Source organism: Pteronotus mesoamericanus, unplaced genomic scaffold, assembly GCF_021234165.1.
Source record: "Pteronotus mesoamericanus isolate MK-2021 breed Mesoamerican mustached bat unplaced genomic scaffold, CSHL_Meso_final scaffold_54, whole genome shotgun sequence".
Classification (NCBI taxonomy): Eukaryota; Metazoa; Chordata; class Mammalia; order Chiroptera; family Mormoopidae; genus Pteronotus; species Pteronotus mesoamericanus.
In genome coordinates, this window is record NW_026555321.1 from 32,338,357 (window position 1) to 32,359,628 (window position 21,272).

The window sequence follows — 21,272 nt, forward strand, 5'->3', positions numbered from 1 at the left end:
TCCCCCTCTGTCTCCTCCCTCCCTTCTCTCCCCCCTCGCTGGCGCCGCGGCTGCGGTAAAGACCTGGCCTTGGTCTCGGAGGAAGGCGGCGAGGCGGAGCCGGAGCCACGGGGCGGGGCTGGAGGCAGGGCCGAGAGCAAGAGGGACGCGGGTTTGAGCCTAAGGAGGGCCGGGATTTATTGGGTAGGGGCGGGGCGGGGGTGGAAAAGAATTAACCAGTCTGTGAGGAGGGATTTGGGGAGAGGGCGGGGTTTAGCGGAGGGGGCGGGACCATCTGTAAAGCAGGTCCTACCGAGGAGAATAGGGACTTAACCCAGGCAGAGTGGGGCTAACTGAAAAGTGGACCTCAGGAAACAAAGGGCGGGGCTTTGGATTGGCCTGGAAGGTGGAGCTGGGTGGGCTAGGGAGAAAAGACAGACCTGGGAAAAACAGGCTGAGCTTCAAGGGAAGGGGCGGGGCTTTGGAAAGGTGAAGGGGCGGGACTGGACCAAAAGGATAGAACTAGGTTAGGAATAACTGGGCGTGGCTGAAGGAAGGGGAAAAAAATTTGGGAAAGTATTGGAGCGGGACTGGAGAGGTGTGGGTCCTAAAGAAGGAGCCAGATTTGAGAAGGTGCAGAAGGTTATTGGGGTGTGCAAAGGCATATCTACTGTAAAATGGAATTCAGATGCCTGGTACCCTGTAGTTTGGCGGGGAAATGTATCATTGCTATGCTTTGCCATTTGGAAGATGGTCTCAAAATAGAGCTGGTTTTAGTGTGGCTAGGCCACTTAGTAGCTATGTGAACTAGGGCAAGTTGTTAAATTCTTCCTACCTCAAACTCCTTATTTGTAAAACAGAGCTCAAAAGCTTTATTGTCAGTTCTTGGGGGCTTTGGAGAACTTCGGTGCCAGGGCGAGTTCACTTGTTAAACACGCTTGTAGCTGAGCTTCTCCAGTTTTGCCATCAAAAAGAAGTGTGAAAGAGTCTTTCAGGTTCTGGGGCAAAGTCCAAAGGACCTTGAAGCTTTCACTTTATTTTAACACAAACCTTGCATTCGACCCACTATAATGTATGTTTTTGTATAACAAACAAACAAACAAACACAACAACAAAAACACCCCACCATCTATCTTAATAAAATTGACACTCCAGGAAGATGTTCTCTGGTTAAGATCTTGGGATCTGGAGTCAAATTGAGGAGTTCTCTTCAATAAGTGACTTGATCTCTGAGCCTCAGTTTCCTCATTTGTAAAATGGAAATAAAATACAGTGCCTACCTTACAGGATTGTTGTGAGGATTGAATAGATGATGCTTATAAATCGTGTAGCATAGTGTGTGATACGTAATGAATACTCAAAGAGAATATTAGTTGTTTTTATTATTCTCATTCAGAAAACTCAGAATAAATGGATCAGAGCAGAGTAATACAATCATCTTAAAGCCAACCTCTTTTGAGGTCAGGAATCCCGCTAAGAGTCTGATGAAAGCTATGGCCTCTCTCCTCTCTCAGAAAAAACATACACACAGTTTTACTTAGCACTTCTGAAAGTGTTTGAAGAATGTCTGAAGAAATGATTGGATGAATGTTTAATAGGATGGGAATAAATCCTACCTCTTGCTGTACCAAGCCCTGGGTCCCCTAGTCTCCTTCCTCAAGACCCAAGAGACAGAGATGGAATGATTATTATTATCAGCTTTATTATTGGCACGAAGGCAGGGAGGTGGTGACACTGCCAGGCCCATCTGTGGGTGAGGGAGAGGAGGACTTGACCACCCAGCACTGATCCTCCAAGCTGGCCTCTCAATGAGTCACAGGGTTTTAGGTGCCTCTAGCTTTCAGCTGAAGAGGTGGATGGACAGGTGGGCAGACTGCAGGCATTGGATAAGTAAGCTCCTTAGGGCTGCTCTGGAGCTGGTGTCGGGCTGGGGTTGGCAGGGGGTGGAGGACGAGGCTGGATGTCCCTGGTGCGCATATAGGACAGCAGCTGCTCTGGGATCTCTGCAAGCACGTCCTTGGCTAGTCGGGCCATGCTCAACACTTGGTTTCCTGATCGGTCAACATAGTCTCGGAATGGGACAAACTAGAACAGGAACAGATAATCATGTGTGAGTGGTGGCCAGCAGAGAGGGGAGTGGGGAAGAGGAGCAGTAGGGCGGCTTCCTCTTTGACCCCTAACATCTCTTTCTAAATATCTGCCTATCCTAAAAAGCTTTCTTCTTTTGCTTTCTCTCTACCCATTTTTTTTCACCTTCTATTCACCCTCAACCTACTCCAGTTTGGCTTCATGCAGTCTACTGAAACTGCTTTTGGTACTGTTGTCAAAAGCCCCATGTTCCCAAATCAGTCCAGTGAGTACTAAGTGTCCTCATCTTCCTTCTCTTTCCATTACATTTGACCATAATCTTCCTGGGCACATCCCACTCATGATACACCACACTGCTGGAGTTTCTCCTCCCTTTCTGGATAAGCTTCCCTCCCCTACCCCCAGACATTCTTCTGGGGTCTATCTGATTGCTAAACCTGGTCTCCTCTCTCTCTCAATTCTCTTCTCAGATGATTTTATACACTTCTACAGTTCCCTGTATCACATCTGCATTCAGTTGTTTTAGATACCTCAAATCCAGTGTGTTCACAACTGGATTTTAACTCTTTCTGTCAAATCTGCTCCTCCTTCAGCTTTCCCCTTCCAAGTAAGTGGGACTATTACTCACCCAGTTGCTTAAGCGAGAAAACGGAGAATCATCCTCAAAGCCCCACCCATGCTCCATCACCATTTATTCAAATAGTCAGTTGTTGTACAGTATTTCTTAAATAATATTTTGAACCTGCTTCTTTCCTCTATCCTCACTGCTTCTATTTCCATCCAGATCCCTATCATCTTATCTCTACTACTTAAAGTCTTCTTTACAAATGAGTCTGCCTCCCCGTTCCCTCTTGCCCTGCTGTAGTCCACCCTCCATGAAGCAGAAATCCTCTCAAAATGGAAGTCTGACCATCTCACTCTCCTATGTAATGTCATTAAAGAGCTTTCAATTTTTAAAGAACAAACCCCCAAATCTTCACCATGATCAGCAAAGCCTTGGCTTCCTCTTTCTCTCACTCATTGTGATCCTGCTACACTGGCCTCTTGCCTTTTCCATGATTTGCCCAATTCTTCTAAGCCTCAGGGCCTTCTAACATGCTGCCCCTCTGCCTGTAATGCTTATACCTTGCTTTAGGTTTCAGCTCAAATGTCATTTCTTCATAGAAGCCTTTCCTGACTACCCTACCTAAGAGAGGTCCCTGTTATAGGCTGCTAGTGGCATTTGCTGTTCCTCCGGAGCACTTACCACAATCCAATGAGATATTTAGCTGTGTGATTATTACTGGTTGCCTTCACTAGAGGGCAGGGGACTTGGGGATCTCCTATACTATGGGTCCACAATGGCTACTGCAACCTGTCTGTTTCTCACAAAGATTTTATTCAATGACAGCAGGAAGGCTGAAAGAGCGAGGAGGAGAAAGGTGGGTGATTACGAAGGCAGAAGGTAGAGTGGCTGCCAAATGAGCCTCTCCTTCCCACCATGTCTTTCAGCTCCATAACTTTGTCTCCCAGGTCAGGTCTACCTGAACGATGTCCCGCTCAGCATAGCGTCCCCTATAGGACACGCGCACGTCATCACCATCCAACTCTTCCATTGCTGCGGAAAAGATACCTTGAGCTGATTGGCCTCTCCCACACCAACCCATGCTGCTCCCCTCCCTCTTAGTTTCCCTTTAGAGTCATCATGAGAATACTTAATGGCTGTATCAAAATCCTACAAGTATCAGGCATTGTTATGGCATTATTATTATGCCTTCCTACACATTCCATCCTCCCAGGAATCCCAAGAGGGAAGTAACCAGATCAACAGCCTCAGTTATGATGAGGAACCAGGTTCAGAAAAGGTCTGTAACATGGCCAAGGTCCAACACAGGCATCCACCTTATCTTTTTTGGGAGGCAGCCTGGGTGCTCAGATTCTCCCCTCATTTCCCCAGGTCTTGGTCCCACTCATGGACACCTCCCATCCTACTCACCCTCAAACATGGCTGGTCCCACTCCAACAATAATGATAGACATGGGCAGGGAGGAGGCCTGTGAGGAAAAGAAAGTGAATGGCTGGGGTGAGTAGCCATAATAAAAGAAGAGACTGTTGGGAGCAATTCTCTGTGTGTATGTTACATTTTTGCATATCCTGCAAGCAGAGGCACTGATTTCCTTTGTTCCAGACTATTTTTACAAGGACGTCTGCATAACAAACAGCCTTGAAAGATACAGTGTCTTTCTTTAGAGCAAAGGGCAGGTTTATTTAATGTCCAGTATAATAAAATATCTCACACTGGAACAATGGGCAGGCATGCTTACTGCCCATTATAAAAGGTATGGGTTCCCTAAGCTCAGAGTTTCTGTCCCATAAGGCAACACACTGTGGATGCAAGTGTCATCTGGCCCTCTTCACATCATCTTGTGGGAATTGGGACTTAGAGAATAAAAGAAAATGCCAATACTTGAGCTACTGCTATTGCTGGGATAACAAAGTCCTTTGATCCACAAGTTTTGTGTCTTCTGCCAGTATCCATGAAACTGGCAGGCTAAATTGTTAGCTTTCATTCCTTTCACAGTTATTATTTAATTAATTTTAAATTCTCGATCCCTTCACAGTTATTAAAAGTGACCCCTCCCTGCCAAGCCCTCTTCCTCAGACTCACACTGACAATGGCCTCCTTGGTCTGCGTCATGTCAGAGATGACCCCGTCGGTGATGATGAGAAGAACATAGTACTGGGAACCATCAGAGATCTTGGCTGCAGCCCTGGGTGAGAGGCCAAGAAAACAATCTAGCTGAAAGCCCAGAGAGGCCAAGGAAAATACCCCACTCCTAAAGCTTCCACATTCAGCGTGTATGTAGCAGGCAGGGATTGGGTCTTTTGAAGCTCATGCTCCTTCCTCAGACTGGCTGGCTCCCCCTGCCTGCCATCCTTCCAGTAACATATATGGAATGCTTACTATGGTAGGTTCTGTGTTAGGCACTGAAGGTACACCATGAGAAAAAACAAATCTACCCCAGCCCTCTCAATAGGAGGCAGACATTGACCCAAGAATCACTGAAATAGATGTAAAATTATACTTATGACTAGTGCTGTGATAGGAAGGGACACTGTTTTGACAGTGTATGATAGGGGATTCTGACATAGTCCAGGTCAGTGAAGGCTATGAGGAAACAATCTTCGAGGATGAAGGAGAGACTAAGTGAAAGGGGGATCATTCCAGGCAGAAGGAACAGCGTGGACAAAGGTTCTGTGATGGTAGTGAAGGAAGCCCACCCTATCTGGAGCCCTGAAAGTAAGAGAAAGAGTGGATCATTTGGTTGAGGTAAGGCAGGAGCTAGACCACACAGGGCTTTGTAGTTCTTGGAAAGATTCTGGTGTTTATACAAGAGCATGACCAAAGGCTGAAGGCCTCCTTTCTTCTCTCTTCTCACCTATTTTGTCTCTCTCCCTTCTCCCCTTTGCTGACTGTATCCCATTTCCTGGGCTGCTGTGTCCTCAGCCAGTCTGACTGCTGTTCCCAGTACTCTTTTTTCTTCTCTTACCCATCAGTCTTTGTATCTAACACTTTTCCATTGGGAAAGGACTTCAGAAGTAATTGAGTCCAGTCCTCTTATTTTACATATAAGAAAAACAAGACCTTGCGAGAACACAAAGGCCATGACAGATCCAGGTCTCTTGACAGTCGTGTGAGTCTTGGAAAGGTGAAATCATACTATCCAATAAAGTAGTTACTAGCTACATGTGGCTATTGAAATTTAAATGAATTAAGTTAAATAGAATCAAACATTGAGTTCCATGTTCACCCTAGCTATGGTTCAAGGGCTCAAGTGCTCAATGTCCATATGTAGCCGGTGGCTACTATATTGGACATCACAGATATAGAACATTTCCATCACTGCAGAAAGTTCTATTGGATTATATCAGTAGTTAAGCCTGATATCTAAAAAATCAGAGAAAGGCATGGTAGAGAATTCAAATAGCTGTGTCTCAGGTTGCCCAGTGCTAGGGTGGGATTGGGTTATAGTCCTCCTTAGCAGCCCCTGCTCCTTTCCTGAATTCTGGCCATAGCCACTTCAAAGGCCTGGACTGGTACTGTTTCCTGCCACTCACTTGTTTTACAAGTATCATTGCACACCTGCTATGTGTCAGGTGCCAAGCTCGGTGCTGAGCACCCAGCAGAGAATAGAATATTGTCCTGGGGGAGATTGGAGCTTACACCATTAAGATTCACTGAAGTTAGGGCTTTGAGGACATGGCATCTAATGTAAGACCTGAAAATGAAGATGGCATACAAATTAGCCAGGTGAAGGTATTGTTGTTGGAGTGGGGGATGGATGGGAAACTAAAGGGAAAAGTGTTCCAGATAGAGGGTTTGTATGGGCAAACCAAGATGTATATTCTAGATGGCACGTGTAGTACCACAGAAGAGAGATGAGGTTGGTGCAGTGGGTGAGGGCCTGGAAGGGTTTGGGACATGGGAGGGTACATCTTTGACTTCCTGTAGATACCTGACATTACCAAGGCCATTTAGACCCTTGAGATGGGTGAATTGTTGTGGGAGACCAGTCTGTGCCCCACTTGGCTATTGGGTGGGAAAAAAATGAAGAGTCATTTGTGATCATGAGAATCACAGCGGCACATGATGTACATGATCTAATTTAATCCTTACTACCATTATATGAGAAAGGCATATTTTTATTCCTAATTTTAAAATGAGAAAACTGAAGTTAAGAGATGTTAAGCCATGGTCCAAGCCTATGCTTGACCAGCTGAGCCTAAAGCCTGAGCTCCTGATGCCTTCTCTCCATTCCCAGCCTGCTCTTTGGATACTCCTCCACTCCATATACACAGCTCATTCTGATCCTAGTATACTGTTCACTCTTTCCTGAGCTTGCCCCTTCATGCCTCTGTGTTTTTCACATGCGATTCCTTCTGACAGGCTCACTCTACTCCCTTCTCTAGACCCAGCGTGTCAGTTCCCTCCATGAGTAGGCTGCCTTGGATTTCTCAGACTAGGTCACACCCTCTCCTGTTCTCCATCTGCCTTCTAGGATACGCCCACTGAGATGAGCTGTCTGCCCTTCCAAATGGGCTCTCACACCCCTGAGGGTACCACCTTGTGTGCCTAGGGGGCCCCAAGGCAACAGGATACTTGGAACATCCATTCTATTCTATGATCTTGTGGATAAAGCTGGATAACTCTAAGTACACTTAATAGACTTTATTTTCTAAATTAAAGCGAACATGGACACTGTGAAAACAATGTAAAATTTGTATGATTTTTTAAGAAAAATATGGGGACTTCAAAGACATTTTCAGTCTGGCTGCCTTCAGCTGTGCCCCCAGATTCCCCCGGGGGAAGCAGTGACTTGCCTTTGCTGACAGGCAACTTGCTGGAAAAGTCTGGGAAGCTCTGGCCTACAGAAGGTAATGATTTATTTATATTTCTGTCTCTTTCACCAAGGCAGGAGCTCCCAAGGGCAGAGACTAGATCTGATTCATCTGTGAGTCTCCAGTGCCCCAGCAGAGAACTGAGCACACAGCAGATGCCCTTTGAATAGTAATAACTATAATAATAGTAACAGTAATAGCTAACAACCTGAGGGTTTGGATATTATTATCACCATTTTACAACGGAGGAAGCAAGCACAACGAGGTTAAGAGTCTTGCCCAAGGTCTTACAGCTAGTGAGTGGTAGAGCACATGTATTAGCCAGTCTGATTCTATATCCCACATTCCTGTTACATTGCCCCTTTTCTTAATGTTTATTAAATAAATGAGTGAATGAATCAGTGAACTTGTCTGAGATAATATTTGAGAATTCTGTTTAATGACAACTAAAGGATATGCTCAGACTTCAATATTAAGTGGAAAAAATCAATAGTGAAATATTACATGTAATTTGACTGCAATTATGTATGCATAAAGAAAAGACTGTCAAGAACTACAGCATTCTAGGTGATTTCTTATTTCATTTCTGCATTCTTCAAATTTTCTATAGCAATGTTATGTGTGATGTTACTTTTATAATTAAGGAAACTATTATCCATATTATGAATTAGAAAATAAACAAATCTTTATTAGGGAAAAAGAAAATCTATGGACATATAAATCTCCCTGAAATCCTTCCACTTTTATTCTTTTTGTTTGTTTAATCTTTTTACTTTAAGCTTTCTGAGGTACTTTGTTTCAGTCGGGTCTCTTCTATTCAGTATTTACTACAATTTATTTATTTTTAAAATTTAATCAGAGAATCTTTTTCTTTTAGTAGGTGACCTTATCAATTTATGTTTATTGATACATGTTTGGTTTTAGTTTTGTCACTTTATTTTACTTTCATTTAAAAAATAATTTGATATGTGATCTGGGATTTCCTTACTTTGTATATTTTTATTGTGAAAATTTGGAATTACTCATATATATATATTCTTCAAATTATAAGAGAAAGGTTCTTTAGAAAGATACAGAGGGAGTAGAAGTGAGCCAGCTGGGCTGTGTGGGCTAAGGAAACAAGTTACAGAGATAGAAGAAGGGCCCTTGGAGCTTAGGAGAGAGAAAGGCAAAGGTAATGTTCCTGGGGGAAGAAGAGAGGGAAGGGAGAGGCACAGGCATGCTCCAGAGAAGTGCTTTGTATTTTTTAATCTGCCATTTACTGAGCACTAACTGTGCTAATAATTTTTACATTGTTATCTAATTTTAACTTCCCACTAACCCTATAAAGGAGGAACCATTGTTATCCATTATTACACCCATTACAGGGATGAAATGGAGGCTCAGAGAGGCTAAATTGCATAAGGTCACATGGTTAGTGAGTGGTGAAACCAGGATCACTCCCAGATCTGATGCCAAATTTGTAATTTAGCTGTAGTGCTACAGACCTCTCTTCCACCCACCGCTCCCCCCGCCCCGCCCCCGTCCCCCGCTCCCGCCCCAAACATGAGGCTTGAATTGTTGTTCCCAGGGATTGGGGCTGGGGTAGTTTGTTGATACCTTCTCTGCCCTGGAATAAGGCATTTTATAACCCCTTCATATGAAAGCCTGGCTAACACAAACTTTTACCCTCTCCCCAAAGCACACGTTCACTAGGAGTGGTCCTAACGATCCTTGGTTAATCACTCCCTTCTCTGGGTCCTCTCATTTTTCTCAAACCCCATCTGCTTTACTTACCTGGCCACCTGGTTGATGACAGGAGCAAAATAGGTGGGCCCATAGAGCTGCACTGTGCGCAGGCTCTGGAAGTAGCTCTCCAACACGCCCTCAATGCCCGCACAGTTGGGGTCCTCATCATTGTTGTTCTGTCAGGGAAGATGTCTTGCTGGCCTGATCCCATGGGTATACCCAGTTGTGCTCTGATCCCAGTTTATTCCTTCCTTTTTCTATCACTTTCTTTCATGCCCCCCTCCAAACTCCAGCCCTGCTACCCTCCAGCCCTGCTACCCTCCCTGCTCTTCTACCCTGTCATAGCTTTCTGCTCTTCTGCAGGTTCATGACCCTTAGAAGAAATGTAAATAGAAGATATTTGTCAACTTGGGTGGGTCAGATGCCAGGGCATGGAGTATAAGCTCTGGTCCATACCATACCAGGGGGAACTGATGGGAGATCCGTCCCTCTGGGGGCAGCTTGGCCCCAAAGCCATAGGCTGGGAAGAGCTTGTCACTGTCATAGTCCTGGATGATTTCTCCCACTGCCTTGAGGGCCATGGCATAGGCGCTGAGCTGGTAGGGACTCATGTAGTGCAGGGAGGTGGGCTGCAGGGGATTCCCTGTAGGGACACAGGAGCCCCAGCCTCATGGCCACCTTGCTCATCCATCTGTTCATCTGCCTATCCTTGTATGCATCCATCCACCAATCCATTCATCCATTCTTTACCCAGGTACTCCCTCATTATTTTAACCAATTATCCATACGTTCATTTAGTCATCTGTCCACCCACCAATCCTTATATTGATACATTGATTTATCCACCCATCTGCTGGCATAAATCCATCAGGCTACCTATCCACCTCTATATCTCCCTTTCCAACCTCTTATCTAACTATCCATCCATCCATCCATCATCCATCCATTCACTTGTCCACTTGCCATTCCTCTTCCTTTTTTATCCATCCATACAGTCAAATTCTTCTGTCTATCCACCCATTCATCCCTCTCCATTCCACTCATTCACTTGCCTATCTATCCTCATGTGGATCCATCCTCCCGTCCACTCATTCATTCTGCATCTACTTAACCCTTGTTGCCCCCAATTTGAACATCTGTCCATTTATCCACCCACATACTCATCCATGCATCCTACCGTCCTCACTCTCCAACCTATCTACCCTCTCTGTTCATCTGTCTACCACTCAGTCATCACTCACCACCCATTTATCTATCCATATCTCCTTAAGCCCCTGTTCTCTCCCATTCATTCATTTACTTATCCACTTCTTGAGCTATGTATCCATTTAACTTTCTTGATCCATTTACCCACCTCTTTTCCTGTACCCCCCACCCCACCTTTACGTCCAATAATCTCCCCTCAATACTCCTGCCCCAGTACCAGCCTGGCTGAGTTTTGCCTCAAGCCTTGGCCTCCTGGTTGGTAAACTCTTATCTCTAGCTTGGAATCCAGGTCAACCCTAAGGACTTCCTCCACATCCCATCCCTCAAACATGCCTCACCATTAGAAGCTGTGAAGTCAATGGCTACTGTGAAGTTCAGCTGGGTCCTGTCAGGGAAGCAGATGGATTGAGAAGTAAGGGAGGCATTATACCCATGTTTCTTGAACACTAGTGTGCATGAGTCACCTGAGGATCCTGTTAAAATGTAGATTCTGTCTGGATTGTCTGGGTGGAATCTGAGATTCTACATTTCTATCAAACTCCCAAGTGATGGAGATGCTGATGGTCCGTGGAGTACACTTTGGGTAGCAGAATGAAATGCCTATTATGTGACAAGTATATTACATGTAATTTAATTTAACTCTTACTATATTCTGGAAGTAATAATTAACATCTCCATTTTACATAGGAGAAGTGTGAGGATGAGAGAAGTGAGGTACCTTTCCCAGGTCCGCCTGCCTCCATTGAACCAAGCAGAATGAGTCTATAGTCTTTTTGGCTTTTGCCTGTCTCTTGACCTGTCCCTCTTGCCTGTGTACATTTGTGTGGATCCCAGTCAGATTAGGGTTATGGAAGACCATTGGGCTGTTCTCTTAGGACTGGCTCCAAATCAGGAGCAGCTGCTGCTCACCCATCCATAACCTCACCACAGCTATGACTTCAGTGGGACTGGAAGCTATGGATGAAGCCTCAGAAAGAGAACTAAAATTGGCAACACTATGCATTTTACAGAGCACTTTATATTTTTCCAGTGTTTTAAAATTTATCTTCATGATCTCATTGGACCCTGAGCTTTCATAAATAAGAAAACTAACACTCACAACTGGGAGGAACTCATTGTTTTAGCCCAGAGGTTGGCCTGTGACTCACCCTCCTTTGATATAATCCACGAAAGTGAATTCAGAATCCACAGAGAAGGAAAGCAGCGTCACCTGCGGGACAGAAGAGGCAGCCCTGCTACTTTGCAAAGAGCAGTTGGGGTGGCAGAAGGGAGAGAGACATGCCACCCCCTGCTGCACCCTGTCCCATCTTGTCCACTTTTGGAAAGGGCAAAAAGGGGAAGTTGTTGGAAACATATTTGGATTTCCAAAAGTATATTAAATTGGGAAATACAACTTAGGTTTTAAAAAATAAGTCTGCAGAAGAGTAAATATCAAAAAATTTCCATAGCTGAGAAAAAAAGAGAGAAAAACTTAATCGTGCTGCTTTGTGCTCAACATTACTAATCCAAATAATCTGTGCCCACAGCCTTCCAGTACCCCCAACATTTGTCATACTATGTCAATAGAGATAGAAACAGAAGGATCCAGGGAGGGTCAGAGCTCCAGGGAGCACTCACAGTTCCCGAGTTGACATATTTCTTCTTCTTACATTTCTTCCGAGGGTTGAGTACCTAAGTGAGAAAGATAACGGTGATGGTAGGAAACAGAGGAAGAGAACTACAGACTAAGCGCTCTGGGTTAGAAGGACGACCTGCACAACCTGGGCAGGGCTGGAGCTCTCACCTCATACACTGTAAACTGGTTCTGGGCCTTGCTCAGCTCCCGGTAGCTGGTGGTGAACTCGCCAATGAAGTCGTGGCTGCAATGAGGCCAGGGTGGGTGAGCAGTATCTGCTGCTGGCTTGGTGCCAGCCCTAAAGCCAGCCTTTTGTTCTCACTATACCCTGCCCCTACTTGGGCTGCAGGGCATCGGGGCAGGGGCCAGAAGAGGGGCCAAGCTTTGGGGCAGAGAAAGGGAGAGAGAGGGTACCAGACAGACAACTGAGGGGATCAGTTGCACCCAAGGTCCTGGCATCTATCATCACCCTTCATGGTTCCCAAAGTTGCTTTGGGCTTCCTAATGAATGCACTACATATTATAGGGAACTGTTTGGGTTAAGTACTAAAGGCGTTCTACCTGCCATCCCGGTCCCAATCGTACACATCAATCTTTACTGTTCTGAAATGCAAAAGATAAAGATAGGCTAGGTGTGTATGATAAATCTTAGAGATGCCCCCACCCCTTAACCATACACAAGTTATCTCCCCATCCACCGATCAATCCTTCCCTCAACATTTCTCCCATTTGTCCATCCATCCTATCCATTCATTCATCAGTCCATGCTCAATTCCCATCTACTGCCACTACTGCTACTATTATTGCTACTACTGCTATTTGTACTACAATTGCTATTCTTTACCATTTGTTGAGTCTTACTATATTCTAAGCATTGTTCTCAGAACATTCACAGATTGTCTCATTTTTTTATCAACCACCTTATAAAGTAAGTACTATTATTTTTACTTTTTGTATAATGAAACTGAGGTACAAAAACCAGTAACCTGACTAAGGATTATAAGTGAGCTGAGATTTAAACTCAGACATTCTGGTTCTGAAGACCTTGTTCTTTACTATGCCTAAGTCATACCCATGTGTCCACCTATGTGTGTGGCAGTCCCTTCAACCATCTCTCTATCCATCTAGCCACCCAATTACCTGTACATTTGCCAATCCAATTATGTATTAATTCCTATCTTTGTCCATCCATCTAACTATACATCCAGGCATTCACTGACTTAATTATAGATGCAGATATCCATATATCTGTCCATTCATCTATCCAACAAAATACCGATACATCTGATATCTGTCCATCTGATAGTCCATTCATCTACATAACCATCCATTGTATGTGCCCATCCATCCATCCACCCATCTATCTTCCCACTGCCCATTTATTAGTTCACATGGTCAGCCTATCCATCTACTTATCCATCCATCCATGTACCATCCATTTATCTGTCCATCCATCAATCTACCTGTCACTCCATTTATTTATTCTCCTGCTTTTCCAATCACCCCTCTGCTTCTCTAGCCATCCACCAATCTCTCATATAGCCACCCATCCACTCACCTGTTTACTCATCCATCCATTATCACTCTATCCGCTAATCCAACCATCATCCATTTACCCATTCATCTATCTCCCCTTCTACCCACCCATCTGTCCCCTTAGAACACCCATCCATATACCCATCCATCCAGTTACAAGTTTATCCATCCATCTGACATGCCATCCATGTATCTGCTCATTCTTTTGTTCATTTGCCCATCCACCCATTCATTCAACCATTCATTCATCCATCCACTGATCCATCCATGAAGCTGTTTCCTTATCTAGTCATCTCCACGCCCAAAACTTTCTCACTGAGCAGGATGCTCCAACACTATTATGACTCTTCTGCCATGATTCTGGGGCCCCACTCTCACGCCCTTGTTTTCTTACTCCTTAGCTTATGTTGATGCAGACCTGTCATAGTCTCCATTGCATAGTGCACGCACAGGGATGCTGAAGGGCTGCCACACGGGATTCAGTGTATTTTTGACAACTTCTGTCTTGTGGCAGATGGTGAACCTAGAGAGGAGCAAGAGGATTAGAACCTGCCTTTGGGTTGGACTGACCCCAGAGAGAGGGCCTGATACTCTTGGAGATTCCTGGGATCCTCCCTCTCGTTAAGCACATATTGTGTGCTGCCTTAAGTGAATTCTGGACTCAGGTCCTGGTGGAGTCTAAGATGCCCGGCCCAAGAGCCCTAATGGGCCCATAGTCACAGCAGGGGAGGTGGGGTGCCATCTGAGAGGGTAGTGACTCACGTGCCATCCTCATTGCTCCTGTAGAACACAAGGAAGGGGTCTGATTTCCCAAAGAAGTCCTTCTTGTCAAGCTTGTTTGCACACAGCTGCATGGTAGCAATGTCCTAGGGATGAAGCAATATCCTTTGGACTATTAACTTCAAATTTCCAGTAGCCTCAGACAGCTCACTAAAGGGAGTTTAGAGAGAAAAGCAAGCTTCCTGGGTCTAGCATGTGGCCCTTACTAACCCGACAATTGCTAAGCTCCTCTGCAGTCAGCAATATGGTCCCACACTTCTTGCCTGGTACACCCCTGGAAACAGAAAAAGCCTTTCTGTGATGGGGGAATGTAGGCAACAAAGATTGGGGTGGCCAATTTGGGATTGGGTGGGTGGGCCAAGGGATTCAATTTGCCATTTACTGACAGTCCCCTGAGTGTGTCTCCTTCTGTCCTGAGTGGCTCCTAGTGGGGAAGGACTTAACTTTGACTGAGGAGGGGTCTATAGTCTGGAAGGATGGGGTTACTATACTCTAGACAAACATCTCAATGGCAGCATGGGAAAGACATAGGATTTAGAGTATTGGGCAAGTCATTTCCCCTTTATTTGGGCCCTAGCTTTTTCTTCTATGAAATGGGAATCATGCCCACTCCTAGGGCTATGAAGAGATCTGAATGAGTGCATAGAAAGAAAAACATTATAGACATGAAGGTGGTTATAGTTCTCAAAGAAGACCCTGGTATCTACTATATGCCAGACACTGTGCTAGGTATGAATTGGTCAGCTGGCACTGTCCAGCTCTGCTAGACTCTGCAGTCAGGCAGCGTCCAGGAGGAGGTGCGAAGTCAAAGCCAACAGGAAAGTAGAGTATGATGTAGCAGTTCTGAATGAGAGAGGAATTTCCATCCAGACCTGGGGCAAACAGCTGGTTTGTCAGATCAAAAATGCTGTGCTTTCCAAAGACTGTGAAGAGTGAAATAAAAAAGACCAGGGCAGCCTTAACCCTTCCTGACCCATGTGCATGAAGGGTGCATAACAGGCCATCCATCCCCAACTTGCCTTGCGTCTCCAAGCAGTCAGGGACCTTGTTGATATGGACGTGTGAACCCTGATCCTCAAAAGGATCCCAAGTATGGGAGAGAAAGCTAGGTCGGGAGTGTTCCAGGTTTAAGTTCTGGTTCCGACTTGCTATGTGATTTTCCCCATCTTTAAAATGAGAACACCGAACCATTTCTTTGGCTTCTTTGATCTCTGATTTTTTGTGCTTTAAAAAGGTAAGTGTGATGAGTACAGGGATTCTTCACCTGGACATCCAGGGCAAAGTCATTGATCCTATTGCTTTCTCACTGTTTTTCGCCTTCTTGATCTTCCTCCTCACCGCCTCACCCAATGTGAATTCCAGTCAATGATTATAATCATTACCACCTTGCATCCTGCCCCTTTTCCCTTGACCTTCTCTCACTTTTTTATACTCATTTGACAGAACTGCAGCCCTAGGTAAGTCCAATTCTCTGCCTAACCTGTACTACACCTTGCAACTGAATATGGCCAGAGGAAAAAAATACAATCATCCTAACTGGTTTTATTTTAAGTGCATGGCCACAAACCTCAAGAGAGTCCTTAATCATACTATACATCCCAAGATCCTTTACTCTTGGGTTCTTATAGATGGCAGTTTCACTCCTTCTCCACTCTCCTCAAACCTGAAAAGTCTCCTTCCCCATCCTCACTCTAAGCCAATGACCTTGTTTCCTACTTTACTGACAAAACTGAAGCAACCAGAAGAAAATGTCCACAGACCCACCAACATACCTCCCCTGCCTCCAGTATCTTCACCAACATGACTGTCTTCCTACCGTTGCTATAAATGACTATCCAGAAGCCTAATTTATCCCTCCACTGCGTGCTACATTCCACATCCTCTTGCCTACACAAGGACATCATTCCAGCAATTCTCCCCTCATTTTGTTATGTCAATTTTTCAGTTAACATACAAGTGTGGCATAATTTTCCTCATGTTAAAAAATCACAGAACTATTTTTGACCTCTCTTTTCTCTCTAGCCACCCTTCCTTTTCTCTTCTACTCTTTGCAGCAAACCCCCACTGAAAGATTCCTTGACTCCCTTTCCTCTCTTCATTTTTTTCTAAATCTCTCCAACTGTCACTTCCACCTCTCCTTCAAAACTATGTTTGTCAGAATCACCAGTGACCTCCATTTTGCTAAATCCAATGGTCACCTTTGAATTCTCACATTACTTGACCTGCAGAAGCATTTGACATGGTTAGTCACTCTCTCCTCCTTGATCCACGTCCTTCACTTTGCTTCCAGGACAACATCACCTTCTCTTGGTTCTCCTCCTACTTCATTAATGTGTTTTGTTTGTCTCCTTTTCTAGCTCCAACTCCTGGAGTCAAGGAAAGAAGACCTCCTTGGTCTTCTTTCTCTCTGCTCACTCCCTTGGTGAGTTCACCTAACCTCATGGCCTTAAGGAGCATCTAAGACTCGTGTATCTTATTGCTTATTTGACATGTCCACTGAGATACCTAATAAAAATTATGAAATTCAACAAGTCAGACTGAACTCCTGCCTGAATCATCCACCAACTTACTCCTTCCTCCCCCCCCTTTTTTTTTTTTTTTTTTTTTTTTTACCATTTCAGTTTATGGCAACTCCATTCTTCCTGTCGTTTAGGTGAAAGACTTTGGTGTCTTCTTCGACTTCTCTTTTCCTCTTACATCCATATTCAGCCTGTTAGGAATCTGTTGGCTCCACCTTCAAGATATTTCCAGAATCTGACTACTTCTCCCTTCCTTCACTATTACCACCCAGGATTACTGTAATAGCCTTCCAGTTGCTTCCCTGCTTCTACCTTTGTCTTCCCAAGATTTATTCTAAATCTAGCAGCCAGCATCATCCTTTGAAAGCATTGTCAGATCATGTCACTTTTCTACTCAGAATGCTCCAGTGACTCCCAGCTCAGAGTAGAAGCTAAAGTCCTGACAGTGGCTATAAGGCCTTCACTGTTAACTCTCCAACCTCACTTCTTCCTTTCTTCCCCTTCGTTCCAGCCACAGTGGCCTCTTGCTGCTCTTAGAGTAGATTAGGCTTTTGCACTGGCAGTTTCTTCTGCCTGGAACACTCCTCCTCCATATATCTGTGTGGCTTACTCCCTTACTTCCTTCAGGTCATTGCTCCAAAGTTACCTCACCAAGAGGCCTATTTAACCATTTCGTTGAATATTGCAACTCCCACCAACCCAGCATTTCCAGTCCCTCTAATTCTGCTCTACTTAGCCTTTTCCCAATGGCACTTACTGTCTTCTAATATATTATGTAATTTACTCATTTATTATGTCTATTTTGTAGGTCTTTCCCCTCCCTTCTATTGTATAAACCCCTTGAGAGCAGGGACCTTTGTTGTTCACCATTACAACCTAAGCTCCTTAAACAGTGGGTGATATAGAGCATGTACCCATTAATCTTTGTGGAATGGAATAATTCCTGGTGCCTAGCACAAGTTATGGCATATAAAATGTGCTAATAAATATTTAGTGAGTAACGGAAATTCCAGAGGACTTGATTGAATAGAAGCTGCCTGAGGAGAAGGGCTTAGAAATGGACTTTAAATGTTGAAAGACTCAGAAAAATGAGGAGAGAGAAAAGACATGCCAGACCTGAGACTGACTTTAGCCAAGTCCTTGAGATTGGAGTTTCCTCCGAGGGAGATGGGAACCATTGAGGGTTCCTTACCAGGGGGAATCCCAGCTTCCACTACTACTGGGTCAGCAGGGTCTTTGGGACAAAATTTGGAAGCACCCACCCTTCCCCTTTCACCCCTTCCGGTTCAGCTCACGTGAGGGATCGCTCTACGCGGCTGCCCTGGCCTCCAATCACCTCTCCCAAGGCCAGGAACGCTTGTCCCAGGAAATCCTGCATCGGGATAGGGAGTCAGCGAGGCCTGGAGGCAGTATTCCAGCCCAGCCTAGCCCTGGTGATCAGCCCAGCCCAGCTACAACGACCAGGGAGTTCTGAGAAGGCGGGACCCAGCAGGTGCTTTAAAGGAGAAGATGGGGGAGGAGGGACGGGACCCAAGGCAAGCTCCCCTTCTTGGTCCTGCCATTACTTAAAGCTGCTCCCCAGGTTGCCATCCCACGCCTCACCTCCACCCTTCCTACCCCGCCCAGCCAGGTTCAGCCTCACCTTCTGCAGGGCCCAGCAGCGTCCGAGAAAGAAGAGGAGCAGTGAGTGAGGCACAGGTGGGAGACTTTGGCAGGGCCCGGAGGGTGGGTTAGGACCGAAGAAGGTGGAGTCAGGGTTGAGGGGTAGGAGGGTTCCAAATAGGGTCATTTAACATACTGAGCGCCGCCGTTCTGCCCAGCCCGCAAGGGGACGCTCGCTCACCGGTTTGGAAATGTTGGTTTTGGAGTCGACGTTGTACCTGGAAATAGAGGGGAACCAGAGTGGGGCGGAGCTTGTGGGAGAGCCCTGGTTAAAATTGTGGGTGGAGGGAGAGGCTTGGACCCGAATTACACCTGGATCTCCTTTGGGACAGATATCAGAGTCTGAGAGTGTCAGGCCTGGGGCTAGGCAGAGTCGGGGCTTGCCGGGGGCGGGGTCGTGTGGGGGGCGGGACCTAGAGGAGGTGGAGGTAAATTACGGAGCAGAGTTGTGGGCAGGATCAGGCCCGGGGAGCGAACTGGATTGGATATGACCTAAGGGTAGGGCCAAACTAGACTTGGGGGCGGAGCTAAGACTAGAGTGGAACCCTTCAGAGAACTGGGCCCCGGGGAGAAACCAGTCCTGGACGCCAGGCGGGGGGCGTGGCCAGCCAGAATTTCGGGTGGATCCAGGTGGGGGTGTTGGTTCAAGCCAGAATACTGGGCGGGGCTCACACATCGAAGCGCAGATTTTGCTTTTCTTCAAAGAAATAGTCAAGGACGAATTTGCGCACGAAGTCTGGGTTCAGCGTGTTGTCGATCACCTCCGTCCGTCCGAACTGGATCGGGGGGTGGGGTGGGTTCCAAGAGTCAGCACGGGGCCTGCAACGGGGAAGGTGATTCCCGGGGGCAACTCTGGGCTGGAAGGGGACTCTCGGACTCACCTCCCGCCACTCCTGGCTGGCCCGGCTCTGCGTATAAAGCACCACCACTGCAGGCAGGAGTGGGGGCGGGGAGGGAAGGACGTCAGGTCAGTGCGCACCCCCTCCCCGTTCCTCAATCAAGTTTCTCCCCACCCCGCCCTGGTGCCGCCTACTGGGGTCGGATTTGGAGAAGGTGTCGAGGTCCAGCAGGTTCCTAGAGAAAGCGATAGACAGACGGACAGAGGGTGGATCATCCTGAAGCCCACCGCCTCGACTCTGCCCTGAGTTGGGCACCCCGGGGGAGGCGTGGGGCTCAAATCGCACCTTCCTTCCTCATTACTACACCCAGACGCATTGTTAGCACCCTGGACAGCACCGGAAATCTCCGCCCAAGGACTGTACCCTGTGACTGGACGCGTACACGTCCACAAGGTCTCCAGGGACCCCAGAATGAGGGTTAGCCCCAGAACTTTGTCCTCCTGGGGCCCAGATCCTACTGGATCCCTGAGACCCATCCCTTGAACCCGCAGGCCGAGTGAGCCCTCTTTTGCGGGTGGGGCTGCTCAAGGAAACCCCCTTCCCGGACCCAGAGTCGGCATCCGAGGTTTTCCAGCTCCAGATGTTTCTTCCCCCGGGGTCCAGCCCCTCTCCGCACCGAGCCCCGGAGCCCGTTGGGTCTGGGGCAGTCCCCAAGCCCTCTCCAGTTGACCAGCTCACCGGCAGGATACGGTAATTTCAATCTTGGTGGCCGGGACGCTGCGCTCAGAGGCTCCGCTGAGAGACATGGCCGGTCGGCCGGCAGAAGCCGCGGAAGGCTAGGGGTAGCGGTGGCGCGGGGCCGGCCCACCGCCGCGGCGGCCGCTGTACTCCCTCCAGCCCGTGTGCTCTCCCGTCGCTCACGCCTTGACTGTGGCCGCTGGCGGCAGCGACTCCAGAAGGCAACACAGCCCCGCCCAGCCCTGCGGGTGGCCCCCGCCCCATTAGAGCAGCCTCTGGCCAGCGGGGAATCTTATCCAGACCTCAACTCGAACCCATAGTCTAGGAGAGTCCTTCCAGTGCATTTGTCAGGAGCAAACAAACCCCCGCAAGCCCCCTGCGGAGCTGTCTGCGGTGCTGAAGGATTTGGGGCGCCTGGTAAGTCAACAATCTGCTTCTCTTCCTTCCCACTCTTGCCCTTCCTAGGTCTCTGAATAGGAAGTTATACATTTGTTCTCCTTAGCTGTGTGACCTTGGACAAGTTACTCAACATCTCTGTGATTCAGTCCCTTCACTGGTAGAGAGGCAATTACATAGCATCTACTTGGGGTGTTGTAAAATTTTGAGATAATCTATGGCAAGGACTTGGCACAGAGGATTGTGCACAGTAAGTTCTCAAGAAATACTTGCTGGCATTATTTCCTTCCTCTGGGCATTTACACCAATGACCTCCTTTGTATTAAGAGTCAGAGTTCAGTAAATGGTGGCCATTAACAGCATTGTGCAAAGCCCTTCGCCCAGGTCTTTGAATCCTAATGACTTCATTGCGTTAGAAATGTTGACACTCTGTGAGGGTGCAACCCACTCCAGGTTATGCTGTAGTTGAGGTGGTGGTCACAGATTCACCCTCCCCACACCAACTGCTTCCAAACTCCAGAGCTAGTCCTTCCACCATAGACAGCAACTGCAGGTCATGTGTACAGAACTGGGCTGCCTCCAGAACTTGTTAAAAATGAACACACCCCCCCCCACCCCATTCCCAGCTAGATCACTATCTCAGCGTCCTCAAGTCTAAATTTCAGGCAGCCCTAAGAATCTGCATGGATAAACAGGTTCTGTAGGTAACTAGGACCTACTTAAGCCTGAGGACAACTGTTTCCACCCCTTAACAGCCTGACTACATGTCCCCATCTCACTGAAACTATTGTGACAGGAGTTGAGGTA

At 46.7% G+C, this 21,272-nt stretch overlaps 1 protein-coding gene across 2 annotated transcripts; it reads right to left on the reverse strand.

Moving 5' to 3' along the window:
• Positions 1-1,683: 1,683 nt before the first annotated feature.
• CPNE9 (copine family member 9) lies at positions 1,684-20,185 on the reverse strand. 2 transcript variants are annotated; one of them, XM_054595631.1, is made up of 20 exons: positions 20,070-20,185; positions 19,526-19,566; positions 19,374-19,420; positions 19,165-19,268; positions 18,674-18,710; positions 18,126-18,202; positions 14,522-14,585; positions 14,294-14,397; positions 13,950-14,054; positions 12,557-12,598; positions 12,164-12,239; positions 11,998-12,051; positions 11,529-11,590; positions 10,719-10,765; positions 9,636-9,817; positions 9,223-9,350; positions 4,715-4,817; positions 4,043-4,100; positions 3,591-3,664; positions 1,684-2,064 (listed from the first exon to the last, which is right to left on the reverse strand). In XM_054595631.1, exons 1-20 carry the CDS (start codon positions 20,135-20,137, stop codon positions 1,879-1,881), a joined length of 1,659 nt encoding a protein of 552 aa, XP_054451606.1. In that variant the 5' UTR covers positions 20,138-20,185; the 3' UTR covers positions 1,684-1,878. The 2 variants fall into 2 exon arrangements, with proteins under 2 accessions (XP_054451606.1, XP_054451607.1); XM_054595632.1 differs by lacking the exons at positions 14,522-14,585; positions 18,674-18,710; positions 19,165-19,268; ... (1 more) ...; positions 19,526-19,566; positions 20,070-20,185 and having other exon boundaries at positions 18,126-18,198.
• Positions 20,186-21,272: the final 1,087 nt, after the last annotated feature.